Source organism: Drosophila hydei, unplaced genomic scaffold (assembly GCF_003285905.1).
Source record: "Drosophila hydei strain 15085-1641.00,03,60 unplaced genomic scaffold, DhydRS2 tig00008134-arrow-pilon, whole genome shotgun sequence".
In the NCBI taxonomy this organism is placed as follows: domain Eukaryota; kingdom Metazoa; phylum Arthropoda; class Insecta; order Diptera; family Drosophilidae; genus Drosophila; species Drosophila hydei.
Window position 1 is genome coordinate 1324044 of NW_022045843.1, and position 27084 is coordinate 1351127.

The window sequence follows — 27084 nt, forward strand, 5'->3', positions numbered from 1 at the left end:
TCTTGATGGAACTTTTAACTAATTTATCGTCTAGCTTAAGTTATTATGCAAAGATCTTATGTAACATATAGAGCAGATTTATAGCTCATCTGTTTATGGGTTTTTGTGGTATATTTGTATTTTATTTAATACTTTTTCATGAATTTATTTTTAATTAGATCTAATGCAATGTATTTCCGATTTCTTAGACCAAAATCTTAAGTAACATCTTCGATATTTTATTCATATATTTCAAATGTTATGTAATATATGAGGCATATTTTTAGAGATTTTTCTAGAATGAATTTTTTATTATTATTTTTTCAGTTTTTATATAACTTTTATCATATTGTATTATGCCACGAATGCCATAGATTTCTACAATCCTAAACTTTTTCTCAATATTTGTTATCCATAAACCAGAATTTGACTGAAAAAGTCTTAGGAGCCAAACATCTTGACCCAGCTGGCCTATTGGCTGCTCGCTTTATCTAAATATAATTTTTTCATAGAACCCACTGAATGTGCCCCTCTGTTGCTGTTACCTCCAAAATTAATAGAAAAGGAAAACATATTGCGCGTGTTTTTTTCTCATTTGTTTGTTTGTATCGTTGAGCAAAACATTTGTTTGCGCAATACTTTGGCGCAAATATTTGCATTTGGCGGGCAAATAAGCTAACAATTTTCTGCTGCCAAGCTGCACAGCCCTGCCCCTCTCTGCCCTCGACCCGTTGTCGATATTCAGTGATCTTGCAGCTGCAAATTAATAAATGTAGTCCCCATCTTTGCAATTGAACAAATATTTGCTTAGCCATTGGGGCTATCGCCAGTTGCCTTTATGCTAATGGCTTTGGCCACGACTAGGTATGCATGCGTGGCATACAATGATTTTATTCTCTTTACCGGATATGGCTAGATAAGCAATCGGGCAGTAATATTAACCCGATAAGCCGCCTTCATTCAATGGGCCTACCCTTGGGGACTTCACACACGGACACACACTATTGCCAATTGTTTGAGTTGACTTTGGAGGCCGATTTCCGTGGAAGTTCAGCTTGTCAACTATGCATGAAATATAATTATATTTTGCACCACTACAAAGTCGCTTTTTGTATTTATGACATGTTGTGGTTGTAAATAAGCACAGCTGCAACAAATATGCAAATAAATGCCAAGCCAAGCCGAGCCGAGCCGAGCCGCACGTGCAACTCCAGTTGGGAAAAGAAAACAACAAAATATATACCGAATTAAGACTGTATCCCGCGCATAAGCTAACAATTAGGGGAACATCTTCGTTCGTGGACAATGGAAATTATTGTTAAATCAAACTCTTGTTAAGCGAAGTTTATTTCACACTCATTTATTTAGATTATAAATCGAACAAATAGAGCAAGGGAAATTTTAAGCTGGGAAAAAGCGCATATAGAATACCAAAAGCAAAAAGTTAACATGCGCAAGTTGCATTAACATAGCGCTGTTAAGTGATTTACAGTATTTTAATGCATGTATTCATGTTGTTGCTTAACAGAGAGTAAATGTTATTGAAGAGAAATGTAAATATCTGTGAAGACATAATTCAGGGATATTTTATGCTGCATAACTAGGGATATTTTAATACATTATCATACTGATATAATAAAGGGATTAAAATGCACATTGAGAAATAGCAAACAAAACAAATCGAGAACATATACTGGGTGACCAAATAAGAGCGATAGGAATATAAATTGCTATAGAACTAATACTGTTAGGGATTTTACATTGATTCGGTGTACATTATAAAGCTACACTTATGCCATTTTGTTTTTGGAATCACTCTAATAAATTTGTTATAAATTTGTTGCTATATATGTTATATCTATGATAATAGCATTTAATACAAATCTCTGTTTGGATGGGATTGTCTTGAATAGGCTTGAGAAAAATACTTACCATATATGGAGAATACTTTGTTGTCCATATCTGTCTTTTCTATGTGAACTATTCTGTCTGCTCTTTATGGACTAAATCGAATAAGGCAACTTTTTTAATTGTTAAATAATCTATTTAAAAATCAAATTACATTTGCAAAAAGAAGAAAAAAAAATATATATATAAAACATGTTTGTACAACTTTGTCATAATTTCCCTAAGTATTTAAAACGTTAAAGTTGATGTTAACTTTTTATTGCTTTTCTTGTTTTTCCTGCTTTGTTTCTTTTATTTCTTTGTTTATTGTTCGCTTACGGACTGCACTTGAATGCCTTTTGGCCAGCCCAAACAAAGCTTGGGCCAAAAGATTTTGAGAGCGAATGCGCCGATTCTAGCTGAACAGAAAGGTCTCCCAAGCTAGCCTTTGCCTGCCTAGCGCTAACTGCCTGTGTATGATGTGTGTGTGCGTGTGTGTGTTTTGTTGCTTGAAAAACCACATTCCATAGTGTGCCTGTGGAGCCACAGCAACAGCAACAGCAACAACAGCATCCACTGATAGCTAGCCTCATAAAATGGTGTAAGCTCTGGCTAATTACAGCGTCAGGCACGCGCTCACTGTAGCTGTGTGTGTGTGTGTGTGTTAGAGTCTAGCTTGAGTGTGTGTGCAGCTGCAGCTGTGTGCGCGTTGCTTACTTTGCATAGCATTTTCTATAATTCCTGATTAAGACATCATATAAAAAAAATCGCCAGTTGCAAGTTGTTGTTGTTGTTGTTGTTGTTGTTAGTTTCTTATATATGCTGAACTTTAATGCCAGTTTTATTGCTGCATAGTATAGAGTGCGCAGTACCTCGTCTTTATAGAAATACTGGTTTTCTAAATCTACACACACACACACACACACACACACACACACACACACACACACACACACAGATGTATTTCAGTTGCAAGCAATTGCAGCTAAGCGCTGGCTGCTGCGAGTGCTTGCGCGCTCTCTCTGCCGCTCTCAGTTATATGCTCTCTTTTCTTTGCTCGCTCTCTGCTCACACACACACACACACACGCACACCTATTTGTACTTACACATTTTACGACACTTTTTCTTTAATTTTCAATTGCTGCTGCACTTTGGCCACAAACATTTTGCGTCTTGCCTTTGTGGTCCACCCTAAAAGCTAGCTGCGGCGACAGTCTGTGTGTGTGTGTGTGTGTGTTTGTATTCTCTGTTCGTGTGGGCGTTTCGATTTCGAAACTTGCTGCAGTCAGAGTCACAGTCACAGTCGAAGCCTCAGCCGCAACAGCTTCCGCGGACTCGAAGCAGCCCACGCAAAATTTATTGTTGTTGTTGTTGTTGTTGGCTTGATTCTATGCCTAAAAATAGCTGAAAATGCTCAGATATTGAACTCGCACCAAAAATAGCGCCAGGGCGTGCTCATTAAGCCAGCCTTAGCTGATGATGCTGTTTGCTTCTCTCTCTCTCTCTCTCTGTTCCTCTCTCTGCCGCTCTCTTTCTCGCTGCTGGCTGTCAGCTTGGACTTTGCACAAAACGCAATCGGCAGACTTATCTAATGGGCAGCATTGTTTGCTTATAGCGCAGCTTTTCTTTAGCTGTTGCTGCTGTTGCTGCTGGCTGCTGGCTGCAACTCTCCTTGTAGTTGTTGCTGTTGCTGTTGTTGTCGTGAGGCACGACCTGCGCCCAATTGTTGTGCTCAAAACTAAATGAACGCGCATCGAACACGAAATGGGCAACAAAACAACGCAGCGCTGAGCCAGCACTTTGTGGCTTGAGGTCTTTAGCTTTTTAGCTGCTTTTTTTTTTGGTTTTGGCCAACAACGGGCCTTGGCGGTGCTTTGTTGTTGCATGATCTGCCGCTGGTCTGCGCCGTCGCCTCGCAAAATTTGTTGAAGATGCGCTTGCAGCGTTTTCTGCGAAAGATTTGCGGGTTGCCCGCTTGGCCGCTTGGCCGCTCGGCTCGTTGCGCTTATTTGCCTTTGTCTTCGTGATGCCACGACATAGAATATACATACAACAACAACAACAGCAACAACAACTTATGAAAGAAAGTTGCCGCATTGCAGAATTGTTTTGCAAAATCTGCGCACGTAACCAAGCGCCAGATCAGCTCGGCTTGTGGCTCACGCAGCGGGAGGGGAGAGGCAGGCGGTAGGCGGGCTTTGCTGTGGCAGGCGCTGTAATGAGCTGCGTGCATTTAATGGCCAGTCGCAAATGAATTTATTAAGCGCGTTTACACAATTTCATTGTAAATTGAACGCGTGCCGCGACTGAATTGTCGCAAAACAGTTATGAATTATTTATGTGGCAACTGCGCGCGGCAGCTAAATTGCTACTGCCACGGCAGAAACAGAGACTGGCGCACACGCTGCGACACCTAATCGCAAACACAAGCGCTGCATCTGCATACATATATATCTATATATATATATATATATATATATATATATATATATATAGTATATATAGCTCTGCCTAGCTCGATATGTGACGAACTTTCACCGCATTTCTGTTTTTGTTTTTATTGCTTGGAGATCAATGTACTTGCCTCAGCTGAAATTGTGCTTGAGGCAATAACGGCCGACGCCTTGTAATTTTGGCTTTGATCAGAATCTGCGTAGTTCGATGGCTCGCTGGGGCAGGGCGAGGGCGAGGGCGAGGGCGAGGGGAGCCGTGCTGAGCAAACATAGATTCTGTGTAGGTAAAAAACAAAGCATGCTTAATGCCCTTTTAAATCTTTTGTTATTTTACAACAAAAATCTATGGCCTTTATTGTTGTTGCTGTTGCTGTAGCCCGAGGGAAAGGCTGTGGAAGCGCTCTTCGCTCAGCAATCCAGATGGTTCGTACGGCCAGCGAAGTTAAAAATCTTTTCCACGAAATGAAAATACACACAAACAGACAGAACACAACAGACAGGCGGACAGACAAGCTGACAGACAGCTAGAGGAAAAAAGAACAGAAGAAGCAGCAGACGAAGATGAAGACCGTGATGATGATGTAGAGGTAGAGCTGAAGCGGGGCAAGCCACATAAACGTGAGCGACAACAACAGCAGCAACAGCAACAGCAACAACAAGAACAACACGCAGCCAGAACCGGCTAAGCGAGTCTGAAACTGAGATTCGAACAGCGAGCTGTGAGCTGTGCCTCGCTGCGAGTCTAAAGTCCCGCCTGTTGCTTTTGGCTTGGAGTCTGCGGCGCGCATAGAGACGACGCTCGTGTCTACGAGTTGAGGTTCTAGTCGCCGTCGCAGTTGCAGCATTCAAATCGATTATGCAGCCGTTTGACTTGCCACACGAAAATGCGTCCCGCCCCTCAAACTCTCTCTCTCTCTTTGCGGCCTTTTCACCAGCAGCAAAAAGATCGAAGCTGAAGCTGAAGTTGAAGAAAAATTCAACAACAAAAAAATAAACACAATATTTAGAAAGTCAGCACGGCAAGGCAAAGCTTGGAATGCGGTTGGGTCTATTAATCAGCGCGCACAGCACAGCAAAGGGGCAAAGCGGGGCGTAGCTAGGGCCAGGCAGAGGGCGAAGTTGAAATCGAGTCGTCGTCGTGTTGTTGATGGCTGAACAAATACAATCGATAAACAAATACAATGTGAGCGTTGCTAGGCTGACCCCACAGCCAGCTCTGCCCAAACTGCTTGCCGCTCTTGGCAAGTAGTAACTTGAAGTTCGTTGCCTAAGTCTTTTGTTTTAATGAGCACATCGCTTGAATTATGACTTTGATTTGTTGTCAGACTCGGCTAGATATGCAGAGAGCGCGAGAGGCAGACAGTCGCTCATTAGCGTCGAGACACTTAGCCTAAGGATTACAAATTGGCCTTTTTGCCACACACACACATACACATAGACAGAGGCAGAGAGAGAGACAGAGTTAATGCGGGCGTGTCCGCAGCGCAAAAGAAAAATCGCATATGCAACATCTCAAGCATTTCACAAGAAACCCTGCCCCAACGCCAGCTGCTCCCCTGCTGCTGCTGCTGCTCGCTGTTCGTGTCTTAAGTTTCAGCCAAGGAGCAACATGAAAAAAGCTGCTGATAAATTGTGCGCGATAAAGCGGCTTGAAAAGGGTTTCATGCGGCGTTCGGTATGAGAAATGGCGAAGCGAGGCTGCCAGCCTTAACTGGCCAGCGGCTCTGGCTGCGTCGTGCCAGCATCATCATCAGCAGCAGCAGCAGCAGCACAAAAAACAAAGCCAAAGAATTTGTACGAAAATTGTTGCGCTTCGATTTGCCAGCAGCCGCGTTTGATCAATGTGCGCCGCGTCCCAATGTCAACTGCAGCCTCACCTTTTATTCTGTTGTCGTTGCTGTTGCTCTTAAGCCCCAGTGTGTCCAGTGTGGCATGCATCGCGCCGCATAACTGCAGGCATTTAACTTCTGCTTTTTTTTGTTTTTGTTTTTTTTGCTGTCTCTCGCTTACGTTTCCCAAGCAACTGAAGAATTTCGCATTTCTGGCGACAAACAAAATATTTCTGGCAATATTTTCGCTTGCCATATCTTGGCTCATAATTATTTTTAAAACTCTTTTCGTTCGTCGTTTCGTTTCCACGAATCGAAATCAATAAAATGCGCAATATTTATGGCTATCGATATTTTTTGGCCTTTCATTCTTTCCTCCGTTTGATAATTAGCTGAGTGTAACTGAGGTGGGCGTGCCCGAGTGGTGGGCTGTGGCAAGTGGGTGTCTATGTCTCAGTGCCTTACCAGCTCCAGCCCCAACTTCAACAGCGACTGCGACATGGCACACTTTTGCGGCCCACACACGCCACAGCGCCGACCCACGTAGCCCTTTCATAGAATCTCTGCGCTTATGCATGATCTTTTAGTAGTAGGCCATGCAAATCAATGGCAGCTGGAAGATGTACGAACGTCTCTGCTTAGGCTGGCAGCTAAAACAGGTCGCTGACTAATGATAACAGCAGTCATTGGAGTCGGCCCTGTCGCTGCTTGTCTGACTCGGAGTCTGCGTGGGCTGCTAATTATTGAAAACGCCAACTGAACTGCGACTTGGCAGCGCCCACTTGCTGCTGGCTGCTTGCTGCTGGCTGCTCTCTGTTGTTGTTGCCTCAGCTTTTGTTTAAGTTGTTTTCATTGCTTCCGAGCGTTAAATACAAAAGACTTAGGCAACAAACTTGCGCTCTCCCAGCTCTTGCTATTTCCGCTTATAATTCAAATGAAATTTCGATTTTGATTTTGATTTTGAGTTGAATTTTAATTTTAATTTCTTAGCATTTGCATTCACCTGTAGCACATAACTCAACACCTACCTTCCGCTAATTAGACAACGGCTCGCAATTAAGCCCAGCCCACACACGCACTCACACACTCAGCTGAAATCAAGCGTGAAATGTGTTTGCTTTCGCTGTGCTAACTCACTTCGCGCCCTCAATTCTCTCAAAGGCAAGTCGAGTGGACTCTAAAAGGTGCAAGCCAAGTAAAGAAGTCCTTTGCCATATCTGCTTCAATTCCTATCTTAGCCTAAGAAATTAGCTCTAAGCTTATATCACCCGACATGAGCCTAGATTATAAATCAACTCAAATGCTAATCCTCCTCTCATCTCGCTTACAGTTTGCATTGGCACAAAGAGCCGCCTGTCCGTGCCCTCGAATCGGGATCATCATTATCGCAATCTGCGCGATCGCTACACGAATTGCACCTATGTCGATGGCAATTTGGAGCTCACCTGGCTGCAGGATCCCGACCTGGATCTGAGCTTCTTGGCCAACATACGCGAGGTAACAGGCTATATACTGATCAGTCATGTGGATGTGACCAATGTGATATTCCCCAAGTGAGTAGCGTGACTAGCTGATGCTAGAGTTCCTTTCTAAACTCGCCTCTTTGCTGCAGACTTCAAATCATACGCGGCCGCACGCTGTTCAGCCTGACTGTTGAGGAGGAGAAATATGCCCTGTTTGCCACGTACTCGAAGATGAACACCCTGGAGATGCCCGAGCTGCGGGACATACTCGCCGGCTGGGTGGGGTTCTTCAACAACTACAATCTGTGCCACACGCGCTCCATTGTCTGGCGCGAGATTCTGTCGGGCGCCAACGATGACTACAACTATACGTACACCTTTACGGCCGCGGAGCGTACGTGCCCCTCGTGCGACTCGTCGTGCGAGCGCGGCGCCTGCTGGGGCGAGGGACCGCACAATTGCCAGAAGTTCAGCAAGATTACCTGCGCGCCACAGTGTGCGCAGGGCCGTTGCTTCGGCTCCGGGCCGCGCGACTGCTGTCACCTGTTCTGCGCCGGCGGCTGCACGGGACCCACGCAGAAGGATTGCATTGCGTGCAAGAACTTCTTCGATGACGGCGTTTGCAAGGAGGAGTGCCCGCCCATGCGCAAATACAATCCGACCAACTACGAGCTGGAGGCCAATCCCGAGGGCAAGTACGCCTATGGCGCGACCTGTGTGCGCGAGTGCCCCGGACACTTGCTGAAGGACAATGGCGCCTGTGTGCGCAGCTGCCCCTCGGACAAAATGGCCAAGGACGGCGAGTGCGTGGCCTGCAACGGGCCCTGCCCCAAGACCTGCCCCGGCATAGGGGTTCTCCACTCGGGCAACATTGACTCCTTCAAGAACTGCACCGTCATCGAGGGTAACATCAGAGTGCTGGACCAGACCTTCTCGGGCTATCAGGACATCTTTGCGAACTACACGCTGGGTGCACGCTACATACCCATGCATCCCGATCGCCTCGAAGTCTTCTCCACGGTCAAGGAGATCACCGGCTATCTAAACATCGAGGGCGTGCATCCGCAGTTCAAGAATCTGTCCTACTTCCGCAACCTGGAGGTCATTCACGGTCGTCAGCTCATGGAGAGCTACTTTGCCGCGCTGGCCATTGTCAAGTCTTCGCTCTCCAGCCTCGAGCTGCGCAACCTGAAGCACATCAACTCGGGCAGCATTGTCATACAGCACAACACGCAGCTCTGCTACGTGAGCAGCATCCACTGGTCCACGGTGCAGAAGACCAGCGATCAGAAGCTCTTCATCAACGAGAATTTGAATACATCCGAGTGCCGTAAGTCCCTTCGTTTGCTGACTTCAAATGACTTTTCCAATAACTCCTCCTTCAATCCACAGGCAAAACGGGGCAAGTCTGCTCGGATCAATGCAACAGTGATGGCTGCTGGGGCGCTGGACCGGAGCAGTGCTTGAACTGCAAGAGCTTCAACTACAATGGCACCTGCATTGCCGACTGTCGCAATGTCTCCAAGTGAGTAGCAGGTTGCCCCTGACTCCCTTAGCTCTCTGCTAATACATGCTCCCTCTCTCTCTCTCTCTCCCTCTCCCTCTCTCCCTCCACAGCACATACCAATTCGATGCGAAGACCTGCAAGAAATGCCATCCGGAGTGCCGCACCTGCTCCGGCCCCGGCGCAGAGCACTGCGATGAGTGTGTTCATGTGCGCGACGAGCAGCATTGCGTGACCGTCTGTCCGGAGGACAAGTACTCGGACTTTGGCATCTGTCGCAAGTGCCACGAGACGTGCGAGGGCTGCACTGGACCCAAGAATACGATTGGACACGGCGCCTGCAATACCTGCAATCTGGCCATCATCAATGCGGATGCCACTGTGGAGCGCTGTCTGCGCAAGGACGACAAGTGCCCCGACGGCTACTACTGGGAGTATGTGCATCCGCAGGAGCAGGGCTCGCTCAAGCCCTTGGCCGGCAAGGCCATCTGCCGCAAGTGCCATCCGCGCTGCGAGCTGTGCACCAACTATGGCTTCCATCTGCAGGTCTGCTCCAAGTGCGCGCGCTACAAGCGACTGGAGCAGTGCGAGGACGAGTGCCCGGGCGATCACTACGCGGATGAGGAGAGGCGCGAGTGCTTCGTTTGCCATCCGGAGTGCAAGGGCTGCACTGGACCCGGCTCCGAGGACTGCCTGGCCTGCATCAACTTCAAGGTGTTCGCCGAGGGCGAGGTCTACGACAATTCGACCATGTTCAACTGCACCTCCAAGTGCCCGGCGGAGCAGCCGCATGTCAACTATCAGTCGCACTTCATCGGGCCGCACTGCGTGTCCAGTCCGCCGCGCGGCTCCAAGGTGACCGCCAATCTCAATGTGAACACGATCATCATCATCTTCGTGGCTGTCTTCATACCTGTGATCTGTGTGCTCTGCGTGATCATCTACATCTGCCGGCAGAAGCAGCAGGAGAAGAAGGAGACGGACGACTTGGCCAAGGTATTCTTTGGCTGCGAGGACTCGGAGCCGCTGCGCCCCTCCAACATTGGCGCCAATCTCAGCAAGCTGCGCATTGTCAAGGATGCGGAGCTGCGCAAAGGCGGCGTCCTGGGCATGGGCGCCTTTGGGCGTGTCTACAAGGGCGTCTGGGTGCCGGAGGGCGAGAATGTCAAGATACCCGTTGCCATCAAGGAGCTGCTGAAGACATCTGGCGCCGAGTCCAGTCAGGAGTTTCTCAGCGAGGCCTACGCCATGGCAACTGTGGAGCATGGAAATCTTCTCAAGCTGCTGGCCGTCTGCATGTCCTCGCAGATGATGCTGATCACACAGCTGATGCCGCTGGGCTGCCTGCTTGACTATGTGCGCAACAATCGCGACAAGATCGGCTCGAAGGCGCTGCTCAACTGGTCCACGCAGATCGCCAAGGGCATGTCCTACCTGGAGGAGCGGCGGCTGGTGCATCGCGATCTGGCGGCGCGCAATGTGCTGGTGCAGACGCCTTCGCTGGTAAAGATCACGGACTTCGGCCTGGCCAAGCTGCTGAGCTTGGACTCCAACGAGTATAAGGCGGCGGGCGGCAAGATGCCCATCAAGTGGCTGGCCCTCGAGTGCATCCGGCATCGCGTCTTCTCCAGCAAATCGGATGTGTGGGCATTTGGCGTCACGATTTGGGAGCTGCTCACGTTTGGCCAGCGACCACATGAGAATATACTGGCCAAGGATATACCCGATCTCATCGAGATGGGCCTGAAGCTGGAGCAGCCCGAGATCTGTTCCCTGGACATTTACTGCACCCTGCTCTCCTGCTGGCAGCTGGACGCCGACTTGCGTCCGCCGTTCAAGCAGCTGACCAACGTGTTTGCGGAGTTCGCCCGTGATCCAGGTCGCTATCTGGCCATACCCGGCGACAAGTTCACGAGGCTGCCCGCCTATACCAGCCAGGACGAAAAGGATCTCATACGCAAGCTGGCGCCGACCACAGATGGATCGGAGCCCATGGTCGAGGCCGATGACTATCTGCAGCCAAAGGCGGCGCCTGGCCCCAGCCATCGCACCGATGGCACCGACGAAATACCCAAGCTCAATCGCTACTGCAAGGATCCCAGCAACAAGAACTCGAACAGCGGCGGCGGCGTGGGCGACGACGAAACCGATTCCAATGCCCGCGAAGTGGGCGTGGGCAATCTGCGACTCGATCTGCCAGTCGATGAGGATGACTACCTGATGCCCACTTGCCAGAGCAATGCGAATGGCGGCAACAACAACAACAACAACAACAGCAACAATCCCAACAACAACATGGCAACAGCAGCAGCCACAGGCTACATCGATGTGATTGGCGTAAGTAGAGCTGTGCCCAGCTGAAACCCAAACTGGAAAACTAATTGAACTTTCGCTTCTTTCGCGACAGGTGCCGGTGAGCGTGGACAATCCGGAGTATCTGCTGAATGCACTTAGCGCTGGCGAGGCGCCCATTCCCACCCAAACAATTGGCATACCTGTGGCAGGTGTGCCCGGCAGCATGGAGGTGAAAATGCCGGGCAGCGAATCCACCAGCTCAGATCATGAGTACTACAACGATACGCAGCGGGAGCTGCAGCCGCTTCAGTTGCTGCGCAGTCGCAGCACCGAGACGCGAGTGTAGCCTCCACACACACACACGCGCACACACATACATACTGCCAGAAAACGTTTTTGGACATCAATCTTGCCACGTAGTACCCAAGTGCCTTGTGAAGCCATCGCCAGTTGCGAATGCAGTCGCTGCCGATGTGTGCCTTCTGAATGCTGTTATCATAGATAAAGCCCCATTCGTCTGTAGTTGTATAAACCAAGCCTCCCCCCTTACTGTAAAGTCTCGATATTACACTGTAGCGTACTTAGCCAGCCTAGATATATACACACACATGCATATATATCGTTTGCCCCACTCTATATATCAAACAACTTTAGAAACTAAGACACGTAGCGCTTGTAGATTCAATGTAATTACGAGAACAAAACACCGATAGTGCATTTCTTAGATGTCCTGCGCGGCCAACACGTGAGCTTGGATCGCAATCGAATCGGATCGAGAACGATTCATTTGACGGCGATTCAGGTTTCTGGCAATGCAAGGAACGACCCACTAAGCTAAAGTTATTTCTAGTTCGCAGTTGTATCCAACAATATCTTATCTATATATATAAACGTACGTATCTTCTACGAGTTATAGGCTTCTAGTTTATAGTCTCCAACTGTGATATAGTTCCTAGGCAATAATTCTGTATAACTTAAGATTTTTAAAAACTACTTCTGAACAAACTCGGCCGTTGTTAGATTTGCCTTTAGAGACAGATCTGATACATAATTATTATTATTTTTTTGGCCTCATCATCATCAACAAAAATATACAAAAAAAAAAAACAAAATTTTAAAGAAAAAAAAAACAAAAAATATACAAAAAATAAATCCCGAGCGTGCCATGCATCATCGACTATGCAATTCTCCTAAAGATTTCGAATATTTGTTGGCACATTTAGGTGGAAACTGAAACATAATCTTAAGTCTTAGTCTACTCCATATGGATCAAAGATATCTGTAAATAATTTAAACGATAAACATACGATTGTAATACCTATCTGTCTGTATACACCTAACAACCTAACAATCTGTAGGCGTGCATCTTTCACAGCGATACAGCACGCCCCATATACACTTGGACATATAAATCTTAACTTAATTTTATTTAATTTAATTGCAAGTAGTTTACAAGTACCTACGCAAAAATATATATATGCAGATATACGAGTAAATAAAACGATTTTAAAATAAATATCAAATTTTTTAATCATTTGTTCAGGATGTAACTCGCTTGTGTGCTGGAGCATCTTCGTCGGATACACATTGTTGATATCGTGGGATGTATATCTATCGATTTGCATTCAAGAACTTGCAGGATTTGCTCCACACTGACCAAATGGACCATGTCCCATTGCTCTGCGCATGGAAATGGCCGAGTTGTAGCTAAAAAGCCGACCGCAATTAATTTGCAAATAAAAATTTCGTTGCATACCCAACAGGGGCGGCAGTTGAGCCGCGAGCTCACGCGACTTGGACCAAAATTCAGCTAAAGTATTAGGCGAACAGAAATGTCAGCTGGTTGACACAAAATTTACTTTTTAAAAATCCATTGCATAAGTGAAAGGGCAAATTTAGCAGTTAAATTCAAATAGTCCTTCAAATTAATCGCCTAACTGCCACTTGGTAGCGCCATCTATTGTAATGCATATTTAACTGCTTACGTTAAATAGATGGCGCTAATGCATAATGTATTGGCCACTAGATGGCGCCTATGCCACTGCAAACCGTTAACAATTTAAATAAAACTATTTGATTTTCAATTGTTTTTTATTTTTTTTTGTTTTTTATTTTGAAATACGCAATTAGACAATTTAAGGGATTTTGCTAAAAGTGGGCGCAAACTGTTTTTTTTTAGTTATTTATTTATTCAATTGTTTTTTTTTTGCTTTAGTTTTTCTTTTGATTGAGTATTTATACTTTGCACATATTGTAGAGCTTGTCGGTATTTATATGTATATGTATTTGTATATGTATGTATATTGAAAAGTTAATCCATAGTTTACACTCATAAAAGTTCAATTACATCAATTATTTACTACAAAACTATTGCTGTGAGTTTAATCAATATAGTTGCTTAGTTTGCTTTTGTTTTTGTTTTTTTATTTTTATTTTTATTTTTGCTTTTTGATAGCTACATATGTGTACGTATTATAAGATATGCTTCAAGACAATTCCCGAGATGTGTCTACGAAGCTAGTTTTTTATGCAATTAAATAACCGAAAGTATTTTTAATTATGGGAGTTACTTAAAACAACAGAAACTAGTTTAAATATGCCGAACTATGCGGAACTACTCAACTTAGGCCATAAACAAATCAGTGCTGGGGGCCCTGGGCTTCATCTTAAATACTAAAGAAATACACGAATATTATGTGTGCCTGTGTGTGTGTGTGTGTGTGTGCGTGTGTGCGTGTGTGCGTGTGGATGGCTGGTTGACTTCCGGCAAAAAACCTAATTGATATAAACATTAAATAACATTTGGATTTTAGAAATTTGCAAAAAAACAAACACCCTCCCCTGCGCACAACCCCCGCCTGCCCTGCCCTGCCCTGCCCACCGAAACCCCCTTGTCGAAACCCCCAAAAGCGACCCTAAGGGGAAGCAATTAGTGCGCAACGCGCACAAAGATTACGATTACACAGTGCCCAGAACGCTGAGGCAGACGTTGACCTGGACATGAAGCCTATCACATTGGAACGCGACGGACGAGCAAATACTCGGAGAACTGCTGCCCCTCGACGCCGCCCCCGGTGCTGGCCTCGATGGTGAAGCCGGCGTTCAGCAGTCGTGTGAGCACCTGCACCGAGTTCAGCTTGCAATAGCCGTTGAGTGGGAAGCGGATGATTTGGCGCCAGTCGCCCTGGTTCCAGGAGACGCCGCTGCGACTCGACTGCGTTGCCTGGTTGGCCTCCGGGAAGAGCTCGTCGAGCAGGGCCCGTTCAGCCGATAGCATAATGCGCTCGCCCAGATCCGGCGAGATGTGCAATGCGACCACCTCATAATTGCACTCGGGCGCATTGCTCGTCCTTGGGCTGGTCTTAATGTGACGGGCTGGCGGTGTGGGTGGCGCCACCAAATAGTTGCCATTGCGTACGCGCTCCTTGCGCATACTCTCCAGCTGCTTAATCATAGCTGCCGAGGGGCACAAAACGGGAGATAGTGATAGCCAAATTAGCAACAGGTTAAGTGCGGTCAGAGTGGGGGTGGGTGGATGGGTGAGGGTTGTCTATACTTACGCTCCACTTCATAGTAGCGCGCCTCCTCCAGCAGCAGCTCCAGGTCGGGAAAATCGTCGGCAATCAATAGTCTTGAGTTTCTCATAAAGTTAAGTATATGGCGAAACATGCCACCATCCCGATCGATGAAGTAGTGCTGCTTCAGCGAGTCGAGCACAATGGGAATCTGGCCGTTGAAGAGCTTGGCCAGCTTCGACTCGGGATATTTGGTAAGCGTCTCCAAGGAGCTCGTGTAGATCGTGCCGCCCACATCGATGTGAACCGGCGCTGTGTACCGCGACGCGGCCGCCACACAGGGTATGCCCGAGATGGGCTTGTGGTTGTGCAAATAGGAACTGGCCCCGGCCGAGGCGCCACCAGGTCCGGCGCCCGCAGCAGCCGCTGCCGCTGCGGCCACAGCTGCAGCCGCCGCCGCGCCAGGCAAGCCCAGCGGCGTGACAGAGGAGCTGGCGGGCGGCGTCGGTGTGGGCGATGAGGAATTTGAGATCGTTGGCGAAACGGTGGGGGAAGCGCTGCAAACGTGCCAAAAAACAATGTGTAAAGCGATGCAAATTTCAAGAGTCGAAGTGAGGGGGCCGACGCTTACCTGATTTTAATATCGCTGCGAGCATAGATGCGGCCCGTGGAGGATAAATCGCGCGGCTCGAGGCCCTTTGCATCTCTTTCGCGCTCTCGATCCATATCGCATTTTTTGCTACAATAAAAGGTTAAATAAGACAAATTAGTCGACAATCGAGGCGAGTCGAGCTAGAGGCAGAGGCAGACATGATGAGCTTATGTAAGCTGGCCACAGCATGAGAACCAATTTGGCCAAACAAAAATTGACTGCAGCTTGGATTACATGCAGCCCAGCAGGGCAGGTCAGGGATGGGGAGACCGAGGGGCGATGAGCTGGAAACGTGACAAAGCAAATGCCCAGGCAAAATGCTGTAAGGCATCGCCTGGTTAAGAGCAAAGTTTTGTATGTAAGGCAAAGTATTTCATATGATTCTGTGGGAATATTTGGCTTTTCTCTGCGTTTAACTCACTTATGTGGAGGAGGACCCTAGCTGGAGCCCACACAAACACACGCGATGCCTGCAGCGGCTGTTGCAGCCACGATGAAGCTAAAAAAGGAGATAGACAGAGAGGGAGAGAGAGAGAGAGAGAGAGACAGAGAGAGAGATAGCGAGAAGCGGGGCTCTGGCTGCACAGTCCAATTGACCGCTGGGCATGCGCCTCGATTTTCACACGAAAATCACGTTGATTTGAGCATCGTTATGGCAACAAACTGAGTCGCAGCACAGGCAACGAGCGCATGCAACGCACAAACTGCATGCAACAAGCCGCAGCGGCAACACGCACGCTAATTATGACATGTCAAGCTGCGTCCAACATGACGTATACGCAATGTAAACCAAGCCGCAATCCACGGTTAAGCGGCCAACGCGCTTTGCGTAATAATCGCTTCAAATCTCTCTCCCCCTCGCTCCCTGTGCCTCTCTGCCCTTCTGTTCATCATCATCAGCATGAGACCTCTTAGCTGTCGTATCATTAGCAGTCGTCATGGACAACAAATTAATAAAACTCAATCAACCTTTGCGGGGCGTAAATAATGGCTGAGCGGGAGTTCAGGGGGCTTTGTTGCCCAATTAACCATTTCCCCCTTTTTGCATTTGCAATTTTCATGAATGCCCACAAATGCCCTTTTTTGCGAATACCCTGTAATCAAGTGAATCTGATGGACTGGCAAAGCTGGAGTTTTTTGCAGAAGCAATATTTGTGAGTACGGCAGAAGTTAAAAGAGCGTATATAAATTGTATATACTTAATATTAAATATAAATAATATTATATTAATTGTATATATTTAATGTTATTTAATATTCGCCTGCCTTTGTCATGCATATAAGAAATAGTTTTCTTAAAATATATTTTTAATTAGAAAAATGTGTCTTATAAAATGAGTTTTTGTTGTTGTTTGCTTTCAAGCAGAATTATTATAATATATAAATAAATTTCAAGAAAGAAGCGCAATAAATTTTAAAACTTTTACTGCAAAGTTTAAGCAAGTTTCAAGCTAACTTGTGAGCTAAGAGCTAAGAGAGTTGGCGCTTAGTATAGATTAATTATATTTGTTAGACAAAAAGAGAAATTTATAAGAAAATTATTGATCATAAGAGAACATAAGAGAAATATTGATCAATGATAATTGAATATATGTAAAGTGTTTCTGCAATATATTTAAATATTTATATTTATTTCGCAATTGAATATTTGCATAGCTAAGAGAAAACTTTTCATAGGAAAAATAAATCCTGATCAAGCTAGCTTCTTGCAGCGCTTTTACATTTCTATAATTTCTATAATTTCACTTTTACATTTCTACAATTTCTTTCACTTTCTTATACAAATATTAGGTATAAATTTATCATATAGATTCCTCAGTTAATTAGCTATATTAATCTTTTAAGCACTCTCAACATCATTGTCATTGGCCACACACAAAGCTTTCAGCATCTTTTGACGTTAATTAAAATCTAATTACAGGGCATTTATAAGTCGTTTACTTGAGACTGATTTGATTTTTTTTGTGACCAATTTGTGCTGTCGGTTCTGCGCATTAGGCCACAGAGCAATTGCCAGTTGGCAGTTGCCCAGTTGCCCAGTTGCTCGGTTGATGCATGCTGCTTACTCTGCCCCTTCTTCAACCTCTTACACCCAACTCTCTCTCTCTCTCTCTCTCTCTGTCTCGCTTTACCACTAAGCTCAGCGTGTTTACTAAACAAGTTTACTTTTTAAAATGTTTTAAGCCCTTGGGCTATATGGCTCGGGTAATTACGATTTGATTAACTTTAACTACATGAGCATTCGCATTGGCATTCGCATTCGCAATTCGCATTCGCATTCGTATTCCTATTCGAGGCGAAAAAATGCCAAAGCGAAGCGGAAAAAAGCTAGGGTTAAAAAAAAGAATTGCTAAAGAAAATGTCCGCGGGGCAGTTCTCATACTCTGTCTATGTGTATGTATGTGTGTGTGTGTGTGTGTGTGTGTGTGTGTGTGCAGCTGAGTCGCGTTGGCGTTTTTAACATTTTTATTAATTTACAACAATTATAAAAGCGTAAGCAGTGCGCTCAATAAAACATGGCCAATGAATGTGGCTTAAATGCCATAGCCAACGACAACAACAACAACAACAACAACAACAACAATAGCAACATATGCAAGCTGCAGCTCGAGGTCTGTGCCACACAACAATTCAATTTCAATTGCTTTGCGGTCCACTTGAGGCAGCTTGGCACAGGTGCAGCAGGTACACACACACGCACGCACACACCCACTGCTAACGGTATTGTATATAAGCACACACACACACACACACACACACACTGCAGCAGCTTTGCAGTTTTGCAACCTATTCTAGTCCAATCGCGCCTTAGGCGTTATCTTTTCTATGCGGCAACACAACAGGCAGACAGAGCGAGGTGCAGAAGGAGAGAGAGAGAGAGAGAGAGATAACTATGCGCTGTGTGTGTGGGAGTGCGAGCAGGCAGACGCTGTTTGCAGCGCCTTTGGTTACACTTCAGCTTAGCATGAAATTTTGAAGCGTTGCTGTTGCCAAATGTTGTTGTTGCTGCTGCTGTTGTTGTCTAAAAAGAGCTGAGCCTGTGCCTTGGCCTATGCTCCAGTCTAAGTCTCCGCTGCTGTGGCTGCCACATTTGCATTTCGAGTGGGCGTTGTTGTGGCTACCATAATACGCCCCCTTCGGTTGCCATTGCTGCTAGCCGGCGCCCCTCGCCTTCCAACGGGCTTCTTCATGACTGACATCTTTGGCTTGCCTTTTAATGGCATTGCCATTAACTCGGGCCTCTGCTCCACTTGCATATTGCTTAGCATTTTGTCCATTATTGGGTTTCGTTTTACACATGCCAGGCACACAGAGATTAACAGAGAGAGAGCGAGAGAGCGAGCAGCAGAGTGAGTGAGAGAGAGGCCAAAAGACAGCTTATTAGTTGGCATTGTTCAGATTTTGGGCAAAACTATCGAGTTGCAGCTGCTGCTTGCTGCTGCTGCTGCTGCTGCTGCTGCATTGCTTGAGGGCTAAATAATTTTGCAGAGTTCGTAGCATAGACAAAAGTGGCCGCTGGCTAAAGAGGTGGACGGCACTGGCTCGGCTGCCTGGCTGCTCCTCAAGCCGCAAGCTGTTCAATCTCTATGCGACATGGCCGCCCCAGCAATTGGCTGTAGTCCTGTGGTCCTTGCCAGTGCCCGCCTTCCCCATTCCACTGGCAACCTTTAACGAAAACCCACACAAAAGCGATAACAAAAGCCAAGAAATGAGCTAAAGTGCACACACACTCACACACACACACACGCTCGCACACACACATAGATCAACGCAAAGCTAGTGATACACACCTCAGCAGAGCAGCAGCAGCACCAGAGGTTGACGACGACGACGACGTTGACGTTGACGTTGACGTTGACGCTGACGCTGACTATGTAACCCCTACGAAATGTCCTGCGGCCAGGCAACCTTCCGCACACAAAGGCCAGCCAGACAGTGTGTCCTGCGCTGCTCGACCTGCAACCGCACCCAGCCCCCTCCACGCAGCCCTTTAGTGTATGCAGGCTTCGCTGGGCGAAAAAGGGCAAAACGCTCGTCTTCGCCAGCGGCGATCGTTTGGAATTAGTGCGGAAATCATGGATGGATACGAAACGAAACCAAACCAAACCAAACCAAAACCAACGGCAACAGCAACAGCAACAGCAACAGCAACAGCAACAGCAACACCAAGCCCAAGCCCAGACACGGGCCAAGGCACAGTGAGGCGAACCAAGCAGCAGGAGCAGAGCTCATGTAGAGGCAAAGGTGCTCGGAGATTGGGTTTCGTCTGCTTGGCTCCTAGGGCGCTCGCTGCTGCTGCTGCTGCTGCTGCTGCATGTGTGTGCGAGCGTGTATGTGTATGCTCGTCTCCTCATTCATTTATCCTTGCAGCGCTAAAGGCAGCAACAACAACAACAAAAGAGCATGAAGCATTGGCTGTAACCACGACAAGGCGACTTCAGACTCCGACTCCGACTCCAACTCCAACGCCAACTCCAACGCCGACGCTGACTCTAGCTACGACTCTGGTCTCTGCTTTCTGGTCTGGGTATATAGCCCCAAAACAATACACACACACACACACACACACACACCAGAAAACTTTGGGCTTTGGTTAGAGGTAAGTTGGATGTCCGTTTTGGCTTACACCCACACACTCATATATGAGCTGCATGTGTGTGTGTGTGTGTCTGCATTTAAAGATATCATACCTAAGTTGCGGCTCCCTGCGGCAGCATAAAACAACGCATAAAACAGAGCTCAACAACAACAACAGCAACAGCAACAAAAACAACGCAGAATAAGCGAATACGTAGAAGAAGAAGAAGAAATCAAACCCCCAAAGCCCCAAAAACCCCAAACTCAAAACCAAATCCTGAGCCAGTTCCCAGCGCCAGCAGAAACGAACGAAAGTTTGTCGAGGCAAAACCTTATCTCAATTTTAAAATGCCGCCGGCCCAAGCTGCTTCGCTCCTCTTCTTTATGCCAGCCAAACGCCCGCGCCCGCGCCCTTGCCGCAGACACGCCCCCATGCTGTTGCACTCATATGAGGGTATGGGAGGAGGGACCTCTTTGGAATTTGTGGCAGCAACAAATGCCACCACAAACTTAGCATACAACTTGCAGCAGCATTCGAGTGCTGCTGCAACAACTGGTTGCAACACGTTGCCGCCAAAATGCGCTTCAATTAGTTGCAATAGCCAAAAAAAACTAACTGTAATAGGGAGCGAGTTGTTGGGTTGAAGTCAAAGCTAGTTAAGGGCTGGCAGGGCCAGGACTATGCCCAGCTCTGAGGCGGGGGCAGGCGCTGGAGCAGTGCTGCCAGGTTTTGTGTATGTTGGCAAGACAAACACAAAGTGCTCGTATATGCTTCACTGCAAACACACACACACACACACACACATACACACACACATAGCTACACACACCAACACAAATCACGCAAATGGCCGCAGGACACTTTAAGAAGAATCCAATGCCTCAAGTGTCGAGTTGGAAGCTGCGCAGGGGCAACTGGGGAGCAGCAGCAGCAGCACAGCTGGGGCAGCACTGAAGTTGGCGGCCAAAATCAAAACGCTGATGAGCAGGCAAATGAAAAAGTTTTTTTTTTGTATTTTCGTTTGGACGCGGCAGGCGCACAAAAAGCCAAAAGCAAAAAGCCAGCTGGCAGCAGGACGCAGTTTGTTGCACACACACAGCATAGCCGGCACACGAGAAAACTTGTGCTGCTTCTTCCTCTACTTAGCCAGCAGCATGTTACAAAAGGCCACGAAAAACTGAAGCCGTTGCCGAGAGTCGCCGGCGCATATGGGAAATCAGTCGCAAGTCCTATGAAAATTTGCTAGCAAAAGTTGTTGCAGAATCTCTGCGAGTGTGTGTGTGCCAAATTGTACAAATATATGCGCTCGCTGTAGGTCTGTGTGTGTGTGTATGGCAAAAGTTGAGTTGGAGTCGAGGCGAAGCGAGTCGAGTGTAGCAGATATTAAAACGCTGCAAGGCTTTCAAAAATAAACTTTGAAAAATTTATTAGAAAATATTAAATAAAAACGACGATTGCGCTGCATATGCCAAAAGCTGAACGGAATGAATGAGCATGTGGCTGGGTGTATGCCACATGTGGCACATGCCACATGCCACATGCCACATGCCACATTATATATATATGGATATATAGTATATATATATTTTATACATGAGCTTAACTGGATAGCTGGCAACATGCGATTGCTTGGGCTGCGTTGCAGAGCAAACATTACACAAAAACTCACAGACAACACTCGCACACACCCCCCTCCCCTCCCACACACACACACAAGTGTTTTCATAGCTAAATCTTCAAAAATTGAATTGCAAGTCAAGCAGCCAAGGCAGCAGCAGAAGAAGATAAAGCAGCAAGATAAAGTCAACAAATAAAAATTGCGCATACGCCGCATTGTGCACAGGTAAGTCAATTATATGCAGCAGAAATGAAGCAAAGCCAATTGATTGTTAACAATATGCAACACAGCTAGCTGTAAGTTAGTTTTTATGAACAATTGTTGAAATATTTAAGCTTGAATTTTTTTATATTGTTTTTGAGCGCAGTCTTTTTTTTTGAAAAAGGAAATATTTTTTTAGAATATTGTTAATATATATGGACCTAACTAAAAAATATATTTAAAATTTCTTAACTCTAAACAGTAGTCAAAATTTGTTAATTATTGCAAATAAAAAATATTTATATTAAAAATTTAGAAAATTTATTTGATTTTCCTATTGCTATTGGCTTAATTGATTTAAATTTGGCAGCATCTGGTGAATAAGAATTAGCCTGAAAATACGTATAGATTTTTGATAGCGTTAAATTTGAGTTTTGCAAAATAATTATGAAATATTTCAATAGAATATAAAGAGCAGTTTAAGATAAATATTTATTTTCCAAGAAAAGAAATCTCAAATATGCCAAAGCAGCCGTCGTCAAAGCTGCTTAAAAACCTGCTCATATTTTGTGCGTTAATCAGTTCAGCTTATTATATTATTAATTATGATTCTTCAACATATCAAAAACATGCCTTATTTTAATACTCTTCTGTGTAGAGTAATAGAGTCATATAGCAACAGATTTATAGAGTAACTTTAGACATGAGTCAATTATATTTTCTTTTATTTTTTACTAATAATAACTCTAACATAACTGTAAGCCTTGTCCAAGTGAGCTGTCACTTCCAATCGAATAGCTTTTACCTCTATCTTTTTTTTTAATCAATCGCAAGCTGCCTGCGTTCATTTATTCATGCTGGCTGCGGCGTCGCTCATTCATTTATTCGTTGGGGCCTAATCAAGTGTGCATGGAAATTAACAAGAATGCATTCAGTTGAGTGCAGCTCAAACAGCGTCAGTTGCAGTTGCAGTTGCAGCTACAGTTGCACATGCAGTCGTTCAAGTGGCAAATGCTACTTGCAACGCGTGCAACTGGCAATTGGCAGCAGGCAGCAGGCAGCAGGCAATGCGCGTTTCCTAATTGGCGCAATTTGCGTGTGCATATTGCAATAACAGCTATTACAACAACAACAACAACAACAACTCACAGCAGATGCAACACAAAGCAAATCGACAGCAAGCGAAACAAATGCAAACGCAGGTGCAGCGACCCGCAGCACCAGCTACAATTGCCTTTTCACTAATACTCTTTCAGCTAAATATTTTATAGGGTATATAACGCCCTTGATGTGTTTTGTAAAGAGAGATAACAACTAACTGGCATAAGTATATCGGAAATAGCAAACTAAATGTGAGCTAAATTCGATCTCGAGTTAATACGAAAATTTGCCAAATATTAAAAATATTTAATATATTATTTAATATAATATTTTTTAAATAATAGTTTTTTTAATTTATTAAAAATTATTATAAACTTGAACAAAATATTCTGTGGAAATGTGAAATTATTTATATGTTATTTATATATATATTAGCAATATTATTATTCAATTTAAAATCATTGAAAGTAGAATATAATATTTTAAAAGTTATCAAAAAAATATAAATATTTTTTATATATTATATATTAAATTCTAAAATATCAATTTTAAATTATTGTGAGTAAAAAAATAGCAAAGAGTACAATCTCTGTGTCTCTCTACCACTTTCTCACCTTGCCTTTCTCTCTCTCTCTCTCTGCAATTCTCTCTTTTTCATTTCCCTGTTCCCTTTGTCTCCATCTGCATTTCATTCTCTCTGTTCTCTGTCTCTCTCTCTATTTCTTCTTTGCTCTATCTCATTCTCTCTCTCCTTCTCGTTCTTTCTATGTCCATTCTCTTAAATATTTGCGCCTTGCTCTATATCTTTCAGCTATTCTCTTTCTTTCTCTCACTTGATCTCTCTATGCCTCTGTCTCTCTCCATCTCTCTTATTTTTTTTTTTAATTTGAGCTGAGAAGCCTCCGATCCGTGATCCTCGCTATAATTTATCTCTTTCTTAAATGCACTTATATAATTTATACATAATTAATGTATTTATATATTTTACATTTATATAATTTTTATGCGTATTCCGTTACTAGATTATATAGATTAGGAACAAGATCAGTTACTGATCTATCTATTTTTTTTACATAAAAATCCTACAAATAGAACACAGCTAAGATCACCTTCAATATTGACTGTGAGGATAGAGCATTTAGTAGTTCTTCTATGGCTACCTATTGGCTTAGTTCGCTGTTGGCCTGCGCTCGTCGACTGCCAATTGCCATGTTGCCAATGTTGGCAAATGTTGTTGCTGGTAATGATGCCCAATTGCAGCTTAATTAACACACAGCGCGTTAAGCGCTTTGTGTGCAGCAGCAGCAGCAGCAGCAGCAACAGCAATTTGAATGGGCATTCAAATGCAGAGGCCCGCCCTCGCCCTCGCCCCCTGCCTGTTGACCGGATCCTTTGACTCTTCGCCTGTAATCGAAATCAGAAGCGAACCGAGCGGGGGCCAAATGAAAATGTATTTTAAATACAACGCATACAAATTGCCAATTGAGAAAACAACATTTTTGGTGGCTGCCACAGACGCAGCGGCGGCAACTGCGCGGCACGTGTGGCCACAAACATTGCTGCTCGTTACGTTATTGTGGCACAAAACAAACGACTTTGACTTTACTTGCCGATGCCGCCTTCGTTCACGCTTAAACCAGTTGCGTGCCACAAATGTAGAGCGAGAGAAAAAGACAGAGAGAGAGAGAGAGAGAACAATAGCAGTTGTCGCCGTTGTCGCAACTGGCGAAGGTCGCACAAAACATTGCCCGCTTCCTTCGCCTGCTTCTTGTTCCTGCCACCGCTGCTGTTGCTGCTTTTGTGCTGTTGGCCTCATTTGAATGCGATTTTGGTTTTGGCCACGCTTTGAACTTTGGCACTTTGTCCAAAAAAAAAACAGCAACAAAAACAAAAATTTGCTGCTGCTGCTGCTGTTGCTGCTGTTGCTGCTGCTATTGTTGTTGTGTTGTTGCATGTGGACTCTTTTTGGCTGGCGGGCATTTTGGCCATGCCCACCGCTTAGTTTTTGGCTGGCTGGCTGGCTGGCTGGCTGGCTGGCTGGCTGGCTGGCTGGCTGGCAAGCGAGCCACTACAACAACAAGAACAGCAACAACAACCGGTCAATCGCAACAGCCTGGCCCTCCCCATCTTCTTCCCCTATCGGCTGCCTCATCAGCCAACGTATTTTATAGCCTTAAAGGTATGGAAAAAATAATGTGACCTTTCCGCACCGCGCCGCAGCTCTCATTTTGTCGTCATCTTTAGCCAATGCACACACACACACACACACACACACGCACACTCTCGCACACACATAACTCAGCTGCGGGCGAAGTTTGTCGAAAAATGCCTGCGGCTTGGTACAATTTTTTTGTTTTTGTTATATTCATTTTTTTTTGTATTTTTTGTGCTCTGTTTTGCTCTTCGTGCTTTTGTTTATTTCTCCTTTGGTGCGGGCCGAGCAGCACTTGAGGCGCATCAAATTTTTAAAACGTCTGCGTTTATGGCACACAATTTTCGGACTCAAACTCGGACTCAGACTTGGACTTGGACGTAGCTGAGTTGGCTGTGGCATGTGGCATGTGCATGCCGCAGTTGTGGGAGAGACGAAAAATCAGTTAAGCCTCGGGCGCCAACAACAATAAAAAGGGGTAAAACCGAAAACAAAAAAAAATTGAAAGAGATTTCTCTGTGGCATGCAACGCACTGAGTATGGCCTTTATGTGTGCTCAAAATTCGTTTATTACAGAATCTTTTTCGAACTAATTTATTGGCTTAGATAGACAGACACAGACAAAGAGAGAGATAGAAAGTGAGAGAGATTGAGAGTCTGTGCCTTGATAGAATTGCGATTTACTTACCGTTTGGGACAGGAGGACTCCACCGTCAATGGTGATCGTTGATCCAATGCAACAAATGGAGTTCTATAAAAAAAACATAGATATAAATATTATAAAATAATGTTAAGCTTAATGCTAAAAATGATGGCTTAATCAATTTAAAGGGATCTAGCCTAAGCATAGAAACAGGCAGACATAGACAGAGTGAAGGAGACAGAGAGAGAGAGAGAGAGAGAGAGAGAGCTGGCTCTAATATAAATACATGTTTGTTAAGATCTAGTCAAGATCATCATCAAAAAGCCCGCGAGCTAACAAAGATTGAAGCCCAAAGGCGCCCGCATTATGAATATATTAAAACACAGAGAAACTCAACAATTTCCCAAGAACTGAAACTGAACAGCTTTCTACAAGAACACAAACATCTTTCGAGATAAACAATATATTTATGAAACAATCTTGAGCAACAGAAAACAAATCAAAATAAACTGTTGCATCTTAAGGACGCACCACGAGACCAAAACAGAGGCAGACACACATGGGCACGTACACACACCACACACACACGCACACACACCACACATACAATGCAAATGGAACTCACAAAAAAGTCGGTATATTTAGGAAATGCACTTTAACTATTTTATATGCAACAGCGCGTGTAGACAACAAATATAGATCGTTTTTTTTAGTTTAGTTTAGTTTTTTTGTTTATATATTTTATTTAGCTAGCATTTAATTTCCGTTTCTAAAGTTTCTAAAATGTTAATTTTAGCGCATTGCTAATTGGAATGAATGGCGCCGTCGACACACACACACACCACACAGTAACAGAGTGTTCAAAATCACTTAAAATGTTTACTTCCGGTTTCCGGTTGTTGTCGCGCCCGCCGTTTGTTGCCTACTAATCGCTGAAGCGCCTCTCAATTGCTTTTTACCTGACTTGCATTCGCGCCGAGCGTTCGCTGTGAACTGAATTCCTGTTCGACATCCAACTGGTTTTTACTCCATCTCGAACATGTTCGATGCTAGCTAAAGCGCTTGCCCGCAGGCTATGCAAGCAGCAAATGGGATTGCTTTAGTCTTGGGCTATGTGGGATTGGTCTATGATATGATAAGTGGATTATATTTATAGAGTTAACTGTAAATGTGTGATTAAAACAAACTGTCTGTATAGAAAGTGTGAGAAAA

The 27084-nt window shown here is 45.1% G+C and overlaps 2 protein-coding genes across 5 annotated transcripts in view; one reads left to right on the forward strand and one right to left on the reverse strand.

Moving 5' to 3' along the window:
• LOC111592533 (epidermal growth factor receptor) overlaps positions 1–12493 on the forward strand; it is a 43094-nt gene extending 30601 nt beyond the window's left edge. For both annotated transcript variants that reach the window (XM_023304816.2, XM_023304814.2), the window contains exons 2-6: positions 7481–7703; positions 7763–8943; positions 9006–9138; positions 9231–11454; positions 11525–12493. In XM_023304816.2, coding sequence (XP_023160584.2) covers positions 7481–7703; positions 7763–8943; positions 9006–9138; positions 9231–11454; positions 11525–11758 — 3995 coding nt within the window. In that variant the 3' untranslated portion in view covers positions 11759–12493. The remainder of the gene's footprint in view (positions 1–7480; positions 7704–7762; positions 8944–9005; positions 9139–9230; positions 11455–11524) is intronic.
• A 1134-nt stretch (positions 12494–13627) lies between these two features.
• Positions 13628–26852, reverse strand: LOC111592522 (BTB/POZ domain-containing protein kctd15). 3 transcript variants are annotated; one of them, XM_023304775.2, is made up of 5 exons: positions 26832–26852; positions 25918–25980; positions 15559–15666; positions 14973–15484; positions 13628–14868 (listed from the first exon to the last, which is right to left on the reverse strand). In XM_023304775.2, the coding sequence occupies exons 1-5, from the start codon at positions 26840–26842 to the stop codon at positions 14423–14425; spliced, it is 1140 nt and encodes a 379-aa protein (XP_023160543.1). In that variant the 5' UTR covers positions 26843–26852; the 3' UTR covers positions 13628–14422. The 3 variants fall into 3 exon arrangements, with proteins under 3 accessions (XP_023160543.1, XP_023160545.1, XP_023160544.1); XM_023304777.2 differs by having other exon boundaries at positions 26756–26846; XM_023304776.2 differs by lacking the exon at positions 26832–26852 and adding an exon at positions 26498–26746.
• Positions 26853–27084: the final 232 nt, after the last annotated feature.